This window comes from Taurulus bubalis, assembly GCF_910589615.1.
Source record: "Taurulus bubalis genome assembly, chromosome: 8".
Taxonomy (NCBI): domain Eukaryota; kingdom Metazoa; phylum Chordata; class Actinopteri; order Perciformes; family Cottidae; genus Taurulus; species Taurulus bubalis.
The window spans coordinates 12,415,873-12,434,925 of NC_136596.1; the positions used below are offsets into that span (position 1 = coordinate 12,415,873).

Consider the following 19,053-nt stretch of genomic DNA (forward strand, 5'->3'; position numbering starts at 1 on the left):
AAAAAGGACTTTGGACAACAATAACAAACCAACAGGCCTGACTTGCTTATGTCACCACTCAAAGCCTGCACAAAGACATCCCATGTGAAGAACATCACACTAAATCAACGAGACTGTGGGTTGGGATTGTTGTTATAAATCATGAGCAAGCAATATGTGAATATAGATTTAAATGAATTCACTGCTTTTAGATTTAGGAATATCGCTGTCATAATATAAATCATGCATTTGATGTGTTAGCATCACATAAGGGTACACACCCAGTCGGCAGGGTAAAGGAAGTGGTAACAGCGTGTTCATGGGTGCATGAGTGCATGTGTTACCTGCACTGGAGGGTCTGTGTGTAACTCCGGGAGACATGCTGTTTCTCTGTAGGCCATGGTGCGCCAATGGCAACAGGTTGTGGTTGCCTAGGGAACCACCGGGATGGCTGTAAATGAGATTGTTCTGGTTGCTGACGGGAATGGACACAGACATATCATAGTTCGATTGGGGCACGGCCTGCTGAGAGAGAGAGGGGAAAAGAGACACAGACACAAGTTTGATTAGACTAAAGACCGTCATGATTGCAGTGAGTGAAGAAAGTAAAAAAGGCCTTCGAGCAAAGGAATGGACTCTGAAAGAGAGAGACGGATGTGACAATTCAGAAACACGGCAGGAAGACAATGGGATTCTAAATAGTTTGACTATCTGAGGTCAAAACAGTCAAACAAAAGAAAAAAGACAGAGACAGCCAAGTTCGAAAGGACACATGGACAGCTAACAATAGACAGCTATGCATAGTTGAATGGACTAAAACAAAGACTAAAAATACAAGACAGTATGGATGGTGGAGGGGAGCACTGAAATTAAAGGGTAAGCATCTAGAAAACTCCTCCCAGAGTTACTCAAATTGTCCCTAAGATGATGGGTTGGAAATAGTTAGTCAATCAAACTTGTTCCAGAATTGGTGCTATATCTTTCTGTAAAATGCATACAATTTTGCCACTGATACATTGTGAGATCTTTCATTGTGAAGGCAAAAGGCTGACCTGGAAACATAATGTCTGGACACTCATTCATTTCCCCTCAAAAACATTCTTGGTTTATTATATTACAGAAATAAGAAGGGCATGGTTTACTGGGAGGAAAGCCAAAGGCATCCCACTGTTCTAAAAGAGCTAAAGATAATTCAGTCTGTCTTTACCTCACAAAAAAAGTCTGCAATATTTCTTGCAAAAGTAGCTTCAAGACTGGAGAACTGAATGCAATTAGGGATAATTTATTTGTCTGTCAAATGGAGCTAATACAAAGTGTTATTAGGGGGTAGACTTAGATCAGTCAGCAGTCTCATCAGGAACATGAGTAGAGGTAGCTTGTCGGCCCCAGGCGTCCAGTTTGTCATGTTTATTGTGTCACTTGGCAGAAGGGCTTAACCTAGGGAGTGCCCTGGAAGTGGTTCATCCTGCATGTTAGCTTTAGGAAGTAGAAAATAGGGCCTTAAATTACTGCCATGTGTCTCAGAGCCATGTAGGGAACGCATCAGGGGGATCATCGGCCTGGCTTATATGGAAGTGGAATATGTGCCTTAGCACTGCTTTGTCTTGTTCTTTTTGCAGGCCAAATATTATTTCATTGCGGGCCTCTAAACGTTTCGCTTTTACTGCAACTTCACATCAGCGTTGGCTAGCCAAAAGCTGTGGAAGCTTCCTTTTATAAGTGAGGGGCTGCCTCTGGTTATGTTATATGTTTTGAAGACTTTCAGTAATTTCTTCCATCTCGAAATCCTAGTTGGATTTTTTATACCTCAAGACTTCCCTATGCGGTGTTTTCTTAGAGTGGGGAAGCTGTCTCAATGTGTGCACATTTGCGTGTGCACACATCCCTTCGCTGGGTGTAAGCGCCCCGTCTGTAAGCTGTCCTTTAACTGGTGCCATCCTTCCTGTGTTCACTCATCTTCCTCCTCGCCTCCCCTCAACAGTCCCCTGCAATCCAGAGGCCCAGTGCTTGGCAGCCACCCTGACCACACACTGAACTGCCACTTGTTGTCTGCAGAGCCCCCCCTAAACACCACCACCCTGCTGTTCCATCCCCACCCAACTCCGATCCCAAACCCACCCTCCACCGCCACGCCATCCCAGCTCACCAACCCCTGCCTTGCTTCTAACCACATCTCCCCCAGCTCCACGTGGCTGAGACACTACTGTTCTTCTCTAAATGATCTACCATGGAATTATCTCTTCCTCTGTAAGGTTACAGCACTAACCATTCCAGTATGTTGCTTTCTGACTGAAGGGCAGGCTCAGTTTACATAGAGAGCAGCCTTTATTTTGTGGTTTCTGGCAGCTGGCTATAGATTAGATTATTTGTAAAATGAACACAATATGATACAAATTTAGCAGCTCACATGTTTTGACGTCTATTAACAGATCTGTTGTTAGGCTACTGAAGACTTTGCCTTCAATTATTCCAGCAAGGAGTAGAGATAATTGAGTTTTGCGAGGTATGGAGATACGCTTCAGAGTTTCTGAATGTCTGCTGCTGTTTCATTGCCACAATGCCTGTCCTTGTTGTTACGGGTGACTGAGCGCTGTGTTTTTGTGCAGGAAAAGCACATGCAGACCACACCTCCCCTGAGAGCCAGGCAAGGCATTATGGGTAACGGGTTCAAGGAGGGAACCCAGTAAGGTTAAAATTTGTCATGAGAGAAAGTCTGCAATTATATAGCGAAAATGCCTGCTCGTTATGGTTACAGTTGTGTCAAATTAGAGGACCGCTCCTCAACTGTAATCAAGCAAAATCAAAGAACTGTAATTATTTTTACTGTAAGTATACAATATCAATTCAGTCTTGTCTCACTCTCACTCTCACTTTGTGTATTTAGTCTAGTGGCAAACAATGGTGGTTAGCTGGGTTAGCTCAAGAGTTACTGGCATGTCAGCATTTTGTTAGCCTGCTGAGGATGCGGCGTGGCGTCAACCCAGTACTTACAGGTATCTTATGATTTTTAATCATGTGATCAAACTCCTCATTAATCTGTTTGTATTTCTCCTCAGTGCGTGGGGTGAGGATGAGAGCAGAGTCAAGCTCCGGGCTTTCGCCGCCTTTGTTCTCCTTCTTGCTTAATGCCTGCCAGGTCCCACAACCACAGAGACGGACGGAGGGAGACATAAATGAAGGGACAGAGAGATGGGTGGGTAGGAACAGACGACAAAAACGAGGAGACGAGGACGAAGCGACAGAAAACACAGGGGGAAAAAAAGGGAAAAAGAGGAAAGAAAGGTGAGAGGAAGGTTCGGGGTTTAACAAAAGGTACTTACACACAGTCTCTGTCTGCTGATCATCAGATCAATGTCCTCGTTTATTTTCCTGTACTTGTCCTCGGACTCGGGGCTGTGGCCGACCGAGTCGTCTGCGTCTTGGTCTGGGCTCTCACAGCCGTTTAGGCCCTTCTTTCTCAATGTCTGCAAACAGAGCAGTTGCACAATATAGTTGAAGGGCTTTGGGATAGAAAACATGACCCAGGTGAACAGCTTGGAAGGGACACATGGTGATGACCTGTGAAGAAGTACCCTTTAGAATCGATCCTGACAAAAGACCAATTATAAAACGGTTCTACTGTATTGATTTATTTAAAATTAATATATTTCCAAAGTACTTTTTCTCTATCATTTTTTGTGTCTGTTTCTGAGAAATTGTTCTCCAAAAGAAATTGATCATTTTGGCAGGCTCCATTCAACATGGGTTGAGACAAGGATAACAACGGGCTGCTTTGTGAACAAGAAAACATGCAGCAAAACATCAAAATGGCACAAAGGATCCAATAACGGGACATAACAAGTGATCAAGCTCTTCCCTCAATGACAAACCATGGGACCTTGAAACCTCATAATTACACAGGAAAAGGAAACGTTGTCAAAGTAAAACAAATTTTATAACCATAATCATGAAGTGATTCATGAAATAGAATTAAAATGTAGTTGAGTGACTTGAGTCCATGCCTGTGGTATATATGCTATTATAAGTGGCAGTTTCCGTTTTGGCCACCTGATGGCCACCTGCCCCCATTAGAGTGACCAGAAAACAGCAGACAGGCAGAAAAGCACACACTCCACTCGCTCACCACTCCCTCTGAGTGGAAAAGAGACACAGACAAAGAGAGTGTAAGAGGGAGAGAGCTGCCTCTGTCCTTTTTTAGATATTGTTGACAACCATAACAACAGGGATAAGTTTCAGAAGACATTACTGTGTGTGATAGCACGAGGGTATGTTTGTTTGAGCAAGTAGGCATGTACCGATAGGTGCTGTGTTCATTCGCCTCGTAAAAAGAGACAAAGACAGAGGGGAAGAGAAGAAAAGTACAGTAGCTGACAGTTAGAGATCTCATCAAAGGCACCCCCCCTCCTCTCCAGCCCGCTTTCACTCTCCTCCTACCCCCCTTCCCTCTCTCCTCCTGGCTTTAATAAAGGGAGATTAGTCTACAGGAGGAATATCACGGGCCTGCTCCTGTCTATGCAGTCGTTGCTTCACACTGCGCTCTCCTACTTTCATCTGAAGCTCCATATCAGACAGACGTAATTAAATTTACTTTAGCACACCCTGTATTTGATGCTGATCAAGTGTGTGTGTGTCTCACTCTCTGTATATGTTGTAGTGTGTGTAGGTGTCTGCTGGTGTGTGTGTGTGTGTGTGTGGGAGGGGAAAGAGGGGAATGAGTCTGTGTATGTGTGTGCATGTGTGGGTGTGTGAGAGTGGGTGTTAGCGTCAAGAAAAAAGACAGAGAGACTGAGCAAGAGCAAGGAGGAAGATAGACGCTAAGATAAGTTAATCTCAGTGAACTTCTTCCTCTCATTTGTTTGTCTCCGTCAGTACTCACTCACGGAAGAGATACGAGTGCGAGCTACTCCATCACAACCAGCAGCCGAAGTGACAGGGAGCGATCTGCCTGCTTGAAAAACAAATAACAATCCAGTCATCTCTCATGTCAGCACAACAAAGGCCTGTTTTGAGTGTGGTTTTAGTGAACTTAGAGGGCTTCTTTTGTGTGTGTGATAACTGTTTGATTCCTGAGGCGTCTCGTGGCGAGGCAGCTACTGTAAGCGTGTCAACATTTGCTGGCTCTCCTCTTCTCTCTCTGAATTCTCACTTGGCCCCCAGAGTGGAAATCTGGAATTCTGAATTTGAAAGCGTCTCTCACATCTTTGACAGTCTTCAGGAAATCACACCAAACAAATCAACCAAGGCGGTGCAGGAGATCTGACTTCTAACAGACCCACAGTGAATGAGGCACTCTTGCTCCATCAGAGGTGGATGAGTCAAAAGAACAAAGGGGTTGCAAAGGTTTAGCATGCTGTCTTTTTTGGCAAAGGCGTGAGATGTAAAACTTTTGCTATTTCTTTGGTGTAGTTTCATTCTGGCCTTGGCGATGCATCATATCGAACTGACAAGAGCTGAACCAGTGGCCTTTTTCTGTTCACATGAGAATGCATGCAAGGAAAAAAAACACTTTTCTTCCTACTTTTTTGATTTACAACACCTACCGCCGCCAGCACTGAGTGCATGAGAGATTCACTTCCATTCTTGGAAGAATAGCAGTGGGGCATTGCTGGGAGAGGAGGACGAGGGCTCGGGTAAAGGTGACACCCAAATGGGGCTACTGAGCTGGTGGCCTGACGGAGGGTTGGGCAGTGGTTGAGTTCGATGTTGATTGGGTGCAGGGCATGAGTGTTATATGACTTTGAAGTATGTGGCCCAGGCTAAGCGTTCCATTTGGGGCTCAGCACATTGAGGGTGCGGTACAAGGACGGTATGCCACTCATCCCAGTTATTCCCACCTGTTTTAAGACATCACACCTGTTGCCAAAGGCTGACATGCAACCCAACAACCAATCAGATCCGTTGGAGTGCTCATATAGCCATAGAAGGGCCTCTCCCTCTTAGGCTCTCCACCTCGCCGCCCTACTCTCGTCATCCTACATGTCCTTCTCTAATAGCCCATTGCTTAATCTGTACCCTGAATTTGGTATGTGTTTCATGGCTCTGCGCCACAGAGTCATCGACTGCTGCTCCAAACAAGGCTTTGAGTCTCTTATTCAGTGACATCATCACTATATAAGACACATCAAATACATACATTTAAAAATGATGGAAAGAATAATGATCATTGGAAAATGAGCTGCTCCCCTTATATTGAAAGAAGTTAGTGTGGGTATGAAGAGCTGGCATGAAAATAGAGTATTTGGGGAATATGCTAATACGATGAGGATTAAGCAAAACACTTTGGTTCAGTTCACTTATGCCAAGAATTCTATGCACAAAATATTCCCCCAAATGATCATTCTCATATTCAAATTATTCAATTTCACAAGTAACTGGGATTTTCTGTTTCATAAAGAAATGCTCATTATTTTATTCTTACAAAATGACTGCTGGCATAAAAGCCAGAGCCTTTTCAGTATTTCAGTATTGTTAAACTTTATGGCAAAGGTATTTTCTTCTGATTACAAGAGTACACATTTTTACTGTTAATTGATTCATATATTTTTTTGTCAGTCAGTTCATTTTGAATAAAAAATAAGACTTACGAATCAAACTACATTTTCTGTACAGTTTAACACAACAGAAACATGTGGATATGCAATGAAGTGAGAAACCAGTTCATAAGAGAGAGACTGATGGAGAACGAGATCAAAAACGCTACACAGCTACAAACTACGACAATGTGAGCCATGCTACAGAGAGTGAGTACATTAAATGTGAGACAATAAGAGGAAGGAGAAAAAGTATCATAGAGAGGAGAGACTGAAAAAAAAAAGCTGCGTAGGCTTGCTTGGCTGTGTCTTTCTCTGTGGCCCCTTTGGAGGCTTGCTCCTAATTAAACTCCTTCTTCATGATGCTCCCTCATGGCTCGACTTGTCACAGGGCCTGTGTGAAGCAGGCACAGCATAGACACAGCGTCCTACATATTTAGACACCCGTCTCATTGGTACCCTTCAGCTCTGCACCCTCAGCTAGGCTGGCCTAGACTGGGCTGGGCTAAGATGGGCGAGAGGACTACAGTGAGCAAGGCTAAGTTAGAGGGCCAGGTCAGGATGGAAATAATCAGAGGCAGGTGTGAGCTACAAGGGAACTGAATCATATTGTATATTGCTTGGTGTTAGTACATCTGTCAAAGATTTGAGTTCTCTGATGTTTTAATTTGCAGGAAAGAGTCCAGCCTCATACTCCTTTCATAGTTTAGGGTGTGGGTAATAACTTCATGTAGCTCTTGAGAAAAGCTGTGGAGGGTATTTGGGTGTGAATTCAGGGTGGCCCCAGGGGGTCTACAAGGGACAGCTGACGCCTGCCCAGAGCTCCTGCCATACCAGGATCCGTCTGCTCGGCATTCTGCCACCCCGCTCACCCTCTCTATCCCTCTATCCATCTTTCTGCCCCCATCTTTCTGTCTCAGTCTGCTGCGCAGTCTGTTTCTGTCTCCCTACCTCTGTCCTATTACCCTCATTTTCGGCAGTACTACCATGTCTCAACAAAAGCTGAGTCAAAACATTGTTGGCTTGATGGGTACATCTTTATTTCGGATAGACTTGGGCTAGTTGATGGGTTGTGTTTGGAAAGGGCTTCATTGCTGACCATTCCCCTCTGCAGTTATCTTGGCAGTGGCTGAAGGGTACGACACATTCAATATTGTGTTTATGGCTATTGGCGACAGCCAGGCCAGTGAATGTTTCTCAATGTCTTCAACCCAATGGCTGACAGCTTCAGCGGGAAAAAAACTCACACAAAAACAGCCAGTTATAATAGGGCTTTTATATCGTTGCCAGCACTGTATGCTCTTTAGAATACACATACTATTGTAAGCAAAACCAAGACTTATAAAAGAAGATAGTATAGTAACACAAAGCACAAAGACTTTTCCCCAATAAATGCAGCGGTTTATGGTTTGCAGTATATTCCAGCAGGCGATGAAAAACAAGTTGCTGACAGATGAACACAATATGAAAGCATTATTAACTGTGTTACTTATGGATAATCATGTTTGATGTGCTGCTAAACTATAATACAATTGTACTGGGAATAAACAGCTTTGCCTAGCAAGGTCTCAGCCACTGTTTGTCACAATGTTAAAAATGGTTGAGAAAAGTCACTCTGACTATCAGAGACATGTATACAGAACTGCCTTCAGAATATGTGAGCATTTGTGTAGGTTGAGTGTGACCACAGGGTGCAACTACAGCATGCACTAGTTTTTTCTGCAACTAGTTTAGGACCCAAAAGGGAATTAGAAGGGAATCTAAAAGGGCTCTGAAATAATCTTCAATGAAAATGTATTCTAAAGCTTAGGGCTAAATATTAAAAAGGCTTTCTAAAATCACACAATGTATACATGTCTGAATGGGTTACAGGAGGTGTAACCATAACACATCTAGATGTCCTTTGACTGGTCGTTACACTACTACAAACCCACAATTTATATTATGACTGTTTTAGGGTAGAAATGTGGCAAAAAAAAGGAAAAGTTTGGAAAACCACGTGATAACAGGGAGCAAACTCAATTTCGTCAGATTAGATTGGCAAAGAGCAATGTGGCTCAGTGTCAGTAAGGGTGAGGCAGTGGGGAGAAACGTTGTCCCTTCCCATCACAAATAATAACAAGATGGAGGTTGTCATGAAGTGCCCCCCCCCTCAGCACCACTGTACATTAAGCGCACTCAGGGTGGCCTTCCTGGCGGCACAGCTCGGGTAATAGTATGTTTGAGTTAGGCTCTCGTTCTCTTTATTTCTATTTCTTTTTCTGTCTGTCTGGCTCATTCTGACTTGCTCTCGTTTTTGTCTCTCTCGCCCTCACTCTCTCGGCCTCTCTCGCTCACTCTTTCTTTCTCTCTGCTTTTCGTAGTGGAGGCAACATCAGAGGGATCAGGCTGGCTTAGCTTATTGGAAGCAGATGGCAGACCAAAGGCAAGAAGGCCACAGTTTCATGAAGCGTGGTTTGAACATGCCAGGACCATGTCGAGGGGCATGCCCATGGATGATGGCTACATGGTGTGTGTGAGTGTGTGTGTGTGTGTGAGCGACCATTTGGGGGGGGAGGGCAATGGTTGATTTTGTTGGTTACCAACCTAAGGAATGGGACCCCCAAATCACAGCCTGTGTTTTTTTTCAGTCATCATCTGTGCATCTCGATTCACTGGTTGAGGCGACGTTTGAAAAACTATGCATCAATGACTTGGTGGCTTTGAAGCCCCTTACTCCTGGTGCTCTGCTACACTATAATCAGGAATCAAAGGCTGGCGCCTGGGATCCATCATCCCTGGCAAAGTGGTCGTGTGTTCAGTAATAACGCTGGCTAACTGTGTATGTAATGACGAGCTGTCTAGGGATTACTAGGTTGACTAACCATTAAAAAGGGAGTGAGAGGTAGAGCACACATTTGAGAGGAGTGTTAAGAGTAAGTGAGAGAGACAGAAAGGGTCCTGTGCGCAACACGGTTCCTTCACATTTCTCCAAACTGTGGCATTGCGATGGTGCATGTGCTAAAAACGCCATCAAGAAGAGCCCACTGCAGACGAGAGCTCACTCACAAACAGACAGTCTTAGCTAGCCAGTACATAGCACACTACCAGATGGTGCCGTGTTTCCCATATGGAATAGACAAACACTAAGCACATGTCAGAATCCAACACTGTTTGCTACAGCAGCATCCCGGCCCTGGGAACAAAGTGGTCATTCACACTAGTCACTACACTGTATAATTACCCAGATAGACATTATGAGACACAATGCCAGCTCAGTGAAACTGGATAAAGAGGGCACTTATGTCTGCACCCTCAACTTACCCATCTTCCACCCTGTCTACACTACAGTTGCATAATTTGTCTCCATTCAAACGAATGAGAGAAATGAGAATGTTTCTATATTTATTTCTGATTCAACATGAAAATCAATTCGCTAAGGCTAAATTGTATGTGGAAAACACTATTATATTTGCTTAATATACTGCAACGTCATATGAGCAGTTTATTTCAGTTATACACAAGCCACTATGTGACTGAACTGTGGCATTGTCAATAAAGCCTTCAATTAAATTTTTTTAAACCACCACCGTTCTAGTGTAACAGCTTCAGCATAATTACTCTGTCAGGGGGGCAATGGGTAAAACTCAAGCGATACTCTATTCCTTAGTTGTCCGACCACCAATCGTCACTTATCGTCTTTTGTCTCTCTGACTCTTATCGTGTGGTACCACAGCAGGAAAAGGGAGCCTGAGGGAGGCCTTGAGTAACAATGACCAGCCGGTTGACCTCTATACTGTGACCTTGAGTTTCCACACCCTGTCCAAAGCAGTAATCATGGCAGGGGAGGGGTTGAGGCCAGGGGGGGAGCTCTAGGCAGGGCAGGGAATGCCATCTATAAAAATAGATCTTCATTATTCTGAATTTTCCACAAATAGTTTCAAAGAACAAGGCATCATTTCATCTTAATGGCTGGCGTGAATTGTTTTGGGCTGTGTAATGGAAAAGCCTTCCCTTTTGGCAGTGCGGCCTCAGAAGTGGCCTGCCTTTTTCACCGCTCCACACCACAGGGACCACATATTGGCACATTTCAAACAGTCTATTTTTAAAAACCTCTTCTTGTTGTTGTGTGCGTACCTCAGACTTCCGCTTCAGTATATTGACCTTAAAAAACACCTCTGACAGAGATCCAAGTGCTACTTAGTTTCTTGTCTGAGGTTCTGCTTTTCTGTGCAGCGGGCTTCTGATGTGGAATAAAATGCTGAGTAGATCATATGCATTATCTGTCATCTTGCTTTTAGCCATCCTTAAGGAGTGGATGAGGCATATAGTCTATAAAATAGGAACTCAGTAAACTTGCTCGCTTTATGTCTGAGGCTGGCGCCGCAGACAGATGTGTTGTAGTGTGCCAGCCAGAAACTTATCACATGGGCAATGTTCAGCTTTGTGAGGAGGCTGGCTTGGTTGTGTGAGGTTGACCCCCTCGCAGAGTTTGTTACTGATATCACAGGCAGAACGGCTGATTAAAATGCTCTTCATTCTATTGAAGCAGATAACTTTCCAGGAATGTATTTTCTCTGTAACAAATGAAGTTTTTAAAAACAACCAGACAGGAAGCCTCTGTTTGGTAAAGTGTGGGGGTAGATCAACAAGTGAATTGAATAATAGACTTCTTTATCTGAGGGATCAAATGTTTATAGGCACAGCAGGGTCTCAGATCTATGGCCTTATGCATGTGGTCGCCGAGGGCAAGTCTTCATGGTCGGTACTCAGAAAGAGAGACGGAGGCTGAATGAATACTCAAACACTTCGCTTACTCACTCCTCTGTTTCAAAAACAACCCCCACCCACCCTTTTTCAAACACGAGGGGGGAGTGAAAGAGAGAGCGAGAGAGTGATTCCATGCCTATTCTTCTACCCTCTCCCAGCAAGGACCGCCAGCTAGGCAACTATTTTTAGCTCCACCACACACTATTTTTAGACCAGTACCACTTTTTGAGGCATTTAAAAAGAATACATCAAATAAGAGAGTGATGGTTGTGGTTGTTTGGGGGTGGCACTTAATTTTGACCATCTAACGAACTAGGTTTCAAGTGTGAAGGAAATGGAGTGACTTTTTTTACTCTCTACTTTTTGTCTTGCCACCCTTTTCCATGGATTATAATTAATGTTTATTTTAAAGCTTAGTCTAAACCAAAGAAGAGATAGATGGGTTTAAACGGGTAAAGTATTAGGAGGTCAAAGGCATGCCCCTGTTAGTGATATTCACCACACTTTGAACAATGAAAAGTGTTTCACATATATTTAAAATATGTGGTAGTTTGTTTATTTTTTCCCCACCAACCTTCAAACGTGTTTGTAACTCTGCGAATGACTTCCAGAGCCAACGTTACCATGATCATTGACACTGTAAATATAAAGTGTGATCCGACTAGAGGTGTGTGAAAAGTTATTAATATTTAAAGAATTTCTCTTGCCCTTTCTTCAACTTGTGATTCTCAACCTTGGTATATACTAACTAAGCATTTTTATTTTAGTTGTGCGGTGGCTTGTACACAAACTTTCATTCAGTCTATGTTTTAACAAACTGTGATACTGTGAGCTCTCCAATGTCATAAGGTTAATTTACTTAGTCAGTCAAAGAAGCGTCAGATCTTAATCCTCAGCGCACCAGGAAAAACAAGCCATGTTGCCAATCTCTCCGTCACTACACTGAGGCGCTCTGATCTCTGTGACAACCCCACCCCTTTCCTCCACCCCATGTCGCACCACATGTACCCTATTCTTAAATCCTCAAAATGACTCCACACTAAATTACTGTGGACAACTGTACGACAGGAGATATGATATGACTCCCTTATTTCTCTTGGATGCTGACACATGTCAAAGTCGTACAGGACAAATTAGTGAAGGCATTTAAGCCAGAGTAATTATACAGTGTTTGAGAGCCATGAGAAGAAGTCATTCAGTAGGCTGATCAACACAAAAACTCCTCAAGGCTAATGTTCTCCATGCTGTTTAGAAACCAAATAAGCACATATAATAGCACACATGCTGGAAAATATTTTCACAAGAGCGAGGCATGAGAACATGAGCAAACTGGCACTTCAGAGAGGGAGATTACATATCATGTTGGCTTGCGAGAATATTATGAGAAAGAAGAGAACAAGATGTTTGAAGCAATAAAGACTGAAATTTTTAAGTAAATGACAGTGGAATCCGACAAATTAGTTTCTGTAGTGTTTAAAATGTGAGGAAAAATCATGTTGTATTGCTAATTGAAACATTGCTTGTAGTAAACTGGTATGGATATGCTACGTTACTCGTTTTCTTTTTGCCATCACATACATACTTGATTTACTTTCTCTTTATGTTTCTTCATTTCCACCCCAACCCCCCACTCTCTCTTAGTTTCCTCTTCCTCGCTCCCTCCCTTCAGTGGACTGTCACTGGGCTGAAATCACACCTGTGCTTCTCACACATCTCGGCACACGGGTGAAACATACGCAGGGTGAAACATGGTGAGGGAGCTTTGCTGAATCTCATTAGCCAAGCGGGTAGTCATTAACAGAATGACCTTTGGAAATAATTACCAGCCTTCCTCTCTCCATCCCTCTTCCCCTCCCTCCTTCCCTTCTCACACTCATCCATCCCTCTGTCCCTCCCCTTCCCCCTCTCATTCAATAGTTCCTCCTAGGTGAGGACAGCGGGAGAAAGCAGGAGAAAAGAAGGGAGAGAAATCAGTTTAGCATGGGTGGTGAGGCAGGTCCCTGCTGCTGCTGTTTAAGATTACAGTGTGAGCTGAACTTTTAGATTAGGTTAATCTGCTGGAAATGGGATTGGCCAACGGCCTTTCCTCTGGCAGGTAGGCAGGTCAGCTCAGCACCAAGAGGCATGTGCCATTCCATGTGATACTTGAGCCAATGGTATCAGCGTGTGCTGTGCTGGCTAAGGTCATCACAATGGCGTCAACTCTGCAGGGTCGAGTCAATTGTCACTGTGTATGTGCACATGCTTACACCCATGCAGTGCAGTCATTGCGAGCACACGCGTACGCAGGCCAATCACACTTTTGTGCATGTGCAAATACAGTACACACAAATGTAAAAGCATTATAGCCCTTAGGTACATCCAGGTATTCAGGGGCATAGCTCCCTCACGGCTCACTCACTAACACTTTAGTTGTTTCACAAACCTGTGTTCTTTGTTTCAACAGAGGGGTAAACAAACACATTGTGGAACAGGGATTTGGCACAGCCCGAGTGTGTAGTTGGATTTGGGGCCGTTCAATCACAGCGAGAGCCAGCCAGCGCTGCTTAGGTTTGGGCTTCATCTGCCTTCATTGAAAAGGGAAAGAAAGGACTCTTTTATTTGCTAACGCAATCAACAAGCCTCGTACCGGCATAATAAATCACCAATAAGAGGTGAAAGTGATTGTTCTTAAGCAGGTATAAAAAAAGACAGGAAAAAGGAGGGATGGATCTTTTCCCTTGTCATTTCCCAACACGGCTTTCTCCTCTAAAGCCGTTCGCATGTCCAGGAAACCAGCTTGGCAGACAAAAAGTATGGGAAATCTATCTGGTTGTTTGACTGTTTTATCTGGAGCCAGACTCAGAGTGTACTGTAGACCTGCCAGGACGGCACATTTGAAACCTGCTCGGACATCCAATAATGGGAGGATCCGTCTTTGTGTTTACTTTCATCAAGCTACAAGAGCCTTGATGACCTTACATGTCTTTGAACAATTATAATTAATTAAGAAAACCTCCTCGCTTGTTTGTGTAACAGCTGATAACAGCGTGTAGAACATGTTTTATTACGGTCTCTAAGGGGGAGACTCTGCGAGTTTAGATACCAATGTATCCTGCGTGACACGTGTGGCTTGGAATGAAATTAAGCATTTAAAAAAAAAATGACACTGTTTTTAAGTAATTATTATAGTTTTTTTGGGGGGGGGCATTGTAAATGTGACAATACTTGTAACCATTTACAACACTTGCAATGTTTCTTTTGTTTTGCTACTTGTGCTTCAAAAAGGGTAAGCTTTGGTTTCTTGGTCTTTTGCTTTCACAGATATTTGTGGAAGTGTCATTCCCAGCTGAGACTGTATTCAAGTGAGTCATCAATACCTTCTCCACCACTCTTCTCTTTCTCTCTCTCTCTCTATTTTTCTTTCAACCCCCTATTTCGGTTTTTCATATACACCCATTGACCCATCCATAGATTCAACCTAATACAGAAAAAAACGTAGAGATTATGTATGTTCAATGAAAGAGAAGAAAAACATTGAGGGCGAGATAGAAAAAAGCCCTCCAGCCTCTTGTAAACATGCTGCAGCTAGAGAGGCTGTGCAACGCTCTCAGTGCCACTCTCTGAACAATGCTAATTATCAACCAAAGACATGCTAATTACATAGAGCTTTATTGCTAATGTAGCAGGCCTCTATGCCATCCGCCCACACTCTGAGCTCCGCTCCCCTACCTCTGCCTCTCCTCCCACTACACCTTCAGGCACAGCAGTAACAGAGGGAAAGAGATGCAAACCGTTTGTATACTTCTAAAGACAAGAGCTTTCTACAAATTTGAAATTAAATATGTCACATTTCAAATGTCATATTTAAGGTCTTTGTGTTACTCTCTGTGGGGGGAGGGAGGATTTAATCTTCACCTCTAAATCCAGACCGCCTCATGTTCTTGACCTCCTCCTCATCATCCTGCCATCTCAACAGGAAGTCCGCTTCACTCCTGTCTCCCCGCAAACAGCCCGCCCACGTTCCTGGACCTGTGACGTAGCCTAGCAGCGGCACACAAGGCTCGGCGGGTGAGCTCCAACCCCCCATTGCTCCCCTCGCTCACCCTCCCTCTGCACACACCCTCCTCCCACCCATGCTAAACGTGCTAGTGTCAGCCCTGTGGCCAATCCCGTTAGCACACCGCAGATAAGGCTAAAGGCCTCTTCAGATCGATTTCTGCCGCTGTGAGTTGCTCCGAGTCCTCCAGGGATCACAGTGTAGGTAGTGCGCCACGGCACTCGCCCCCACTAGGCTCTTTAGCGTCTTCCCCTGACATGGCTGTTTACACGTTAGCCATCCTCTGCCCCCGTATTGGAAACGCTGTTAAAGAGAGAGCTTCAAAGCATGGAGCTCTCATCACGGGTATTTGCTGAAACATGTGACAACTCTCTTGATGGGTTCAGTAGGGGCAGGGTAATACACTGACTATGTTGCTGAAGGGCTTGCTGCATAACATATATCAGTCCTTACCGGTAGAGTGGTAGCAAGATAGGTTAATATGAATGATATAATGCACAGAGATTTTTTTTTATCCCTACTGATATACTTCGATACGATTAATTTTGCACAAACTGTGGCAATTCATATGGATTTCTAATAAGATGCAAAGCTTTGAGGACACGGAATAGATGTAGACAGCATCACTGATTATTGCATGTTTTAATATTGCACATCACTTTATGATGAAGAAAAAAAATATTTCATGTTTTGAAAAATAATTTAAGCTTGAATAGTTATAGCCTAATCAACATTAACAATTCAAAAAAGGCTTGATAATATGAACTATAAAGAGGGAATAAGAGCACATACTGCATTGCAAAAAAAAAGAACAAGCTGTTATGCTGTCTCCAGTGGATTTATTTGTGTTCTAAGTACTGTCCGTGATAATGCACCCAGTCCATTCTCTTTGTTTTCGTCATTAAGGTTACTCGTATGTTGAGTGCTGTATCCCTTGATGTATGAGTTACATTAACACAATACATATTTGACTGCACCAAATGCAAATGGTGATGGAACAAAAGCAATAAATTGATGTTGTTTTTTGACCTCCAAATATGATATGAAGAAAGAGGTAATTATATAAAGGATGGGAATAATGTAAGACAAAATCTTCTCCAAAGAAAAAAAAAATTGATATGAATGTGTAAATGCAAAAGGTTTATAGTCAGGTGCAGAGTGCCATCTGGAATATCAGGACTGTTCCCGGTGGGCCTGTCCACCCGTGGGCGGGCGACAAGCACAGCAACACCCTAACAAATGAAGATAAACACATGTCCAATGCTGTTTGATCCTGTGTTAGACTGGACAGCCAGCTCCATAAGTGTGATTGTGCAAAGAGTATACATTCATTATATCTCAATGGGTCCCCATTTTTCTTTTGGTCTTTTTAAATCATGTGTTCAGAATGGCAGACTGTCATGCATGAGACACCCGGACAAATTAACATTGTGGTGCTTATTGCATTACAAACTGAGCATGCACACGCAATAAAAACAAGGGGATGCATTTGGACACAGTTGAGGTTTTTTTATGACTTCTAAGCTGCAAGAATCGTACATGCTTTATATATTCTAAGTGTTGTAATGTATTACCATATAATGCCTTCAGTAAAAAACAAACAAAAACAAACTCCTATTTAATTTAATGTTCATTTGAAGTTGCATATTTAACACATTATAAGCATCAAATTGCTTTAAAGAATGTGTGTATTAAGCAGACACAAAATATTGAATGCACTGTATGTTACATTTTCATATAGTTTAAAAATATAATTCATTCAACAATACTTTGTGGGACAGTTTAATCAGCAAACACGGTGTGAGTGTAAATGTGTGTGCACAAGAGAAAGGGATAAACCCTGCATACGTGTGTGTGTGTGTGTGTGTGTGTGTGTGTGTGTGTGTGTCTGTGTGTGTGTGCGGCCCGTCGGTTTTGTCAGAGCTACAGTGTGAATGTTGAATGACAGGCTCACTTTGGGAGCTTAACGATCCTGGGGCCTGCCAGCGTCATTTCCTGCTGTATCTACCTGCCCATCGGCTGGGCTGACAGCGCTGTTCAACATCGCCTTGAGCCATACAAGCGACATGTGTCCAAAGCAAGTCAGATCAACATCCTCGTCTAAGAGGCACATCAATGGTGACAAGACACCAAGGGCTGGTGATTGCATATCACAGGGGACTGTCTGAAAGATCAATCCAGGTCAATGATAGGCTAACACGTTTTTGTTCTAAAGTCCACACCATACAAGAAGGCAATTTAAATAAACATATTCTCTTGAAATTAACAATATAATGTGAGTGTTAAAATTGCTTTTTTAGAATATTCTATTGATATTGGGACTGAACCCTTGTGGAAGAAGCAATTATTTCTTACACTATGTTAGGTGTGAAGACAAAAAGAAAGAAGTAAGGGTTGCTGAATGAGTCACAAATGCTGTAACCATCTGTCTGCTTGTGTGTTTCTGTGTGTTTGCATGTGAGCGTGCATGTGCATGTGCATGGGCCTGTGCGTGTGTGACCGAGTGCATTAATGTGTGTCGAGCATTTTCTTACCTCCACAATGTCGGAGTTGGTCCTGCTCTCATGGGGCTCATTGTACTCGGTGTATTTAAGCAGGACCTTGTCCATGTCTGTGCTGGCATACTGGAACAGCTTGTTGGTGCTGTTGAAGATGATCAGGGCGATCTCACAGTCACACAGCACGCTCAGCTCATACGCCTTCTTCATCAGGCCAAACTTTCGCTTTGTAAATGTCACCTGGGGAAAAGGAGATACAAAAATATATTCACCGTTCGAAGATTTATGTTCCCACATCTAGTGTCACTGAACTGAATTTGATTCGCCTATAATCAAATCAATCAGTATGTCTCACATGTAGTCATTATTTTATTTAAAATAATTAAAATACAAATAAGACCTAACATTTCCTCTTTAAAATGAGTAATTCTCAGGGACACTGAATTAAAGCAAAGTGGAGTCTGCTGATGGTTCAACACTTCCTAACTGTAACAGTCCATCGACTATACCAGGAAAAAAGAAGAAGAAAAAAGAAGCTGTGTTTGTTTTTAAGGAACTGAAAATGCTCAGTCTCAGACCGATAACGGTTATTGCTTGTACATCAAAGCGCACAGAGGTTCATCATGCAAAATATGTCATGTTAAATAGTCTCTTGTTCATGGCCCGAATGTGCTCGCTCTCTCATCCCCACTTTGACACAAATAAATACACATACCTGTAACTATTTTCATCTAAAAAAAATAGCTGAGGCATAGTATTTATTTTCTCACAGTGACATTAACACACATTGTTCAGTTGTTTTGTTGTCCAATTAACCGCCTCTCATAGTGAATAACAAGCCATTGATATAAATAACGGATGGGTTCCCTGACTGCGCTTAAAACTATTTGTGAGAGCTCAAATAATGACAATACACTCAACCTAAATCATAAAATGTGTCTTCTCTAATGGGGCCTTTTCTCTCTCGCTCTCTCTCTGGGTATGTGTAAATGCATGCATGCGTAAGTGGATGTGTGCTGGTAGAACTGGTAACTTTAATAACACACACATACAAGTGCCCACATTGTCAAAATAGAACTCCATTCCTCTATTGTTTGGATCAAAACTAGAGCAGTGAAAGTGAGTTAATTCCAGTGAGCTGCACCTGGTTTCTTTTCCAAGCCATGTGTGCAAGCTCTTCGGCTGTATGGGAGAACGAGAAAATGTGCCACTGCCAGCTTCCTTGTCTGAGCAACGCTGGGTTTTTGTATTGCACTTT

At 43.0% G+C, this 19,053-nt stretch overlaps 1 protein-coding gene across 6 annotated transcripts in view; it reads right to left on the reverse strand.

The window, feature by feature from the left end:
* Positions 1–19,053, reverse strand: part of mef2cb (myocyte enhancer factor 2cb) — a 70,624-nt gene that overhangs the window by 11,723 nt on the left and 39,848 nt on the right. For 2 of the 6 annotated variants that reach the window (XM_079221972.1, XM_079221973.1), the window contains 3 exons: positions 17,832–18,035; positions 3,300–3,443; positions 324–504 (listed from right to left, as the gene is read on the reverse strand). In XM_079221972.1, the coding sequence (XP_079078098.1) occupies positions 324–504; positions 3,300–3,443; positions 17,832–18,035 (529 nt within the window). Of the gene's footprint in view, positions 1–323; positions 505–2,970; positions 3,109–3,299; positions 3,444–17,831; positions 18,036–19,053 lie in introns of all 6 variants that reach the window. The other 4 variants (XM_079221977.1, XM_079221976.1, XM_079221975.1 and 1 more) reach the window with 4 other exon arrangements.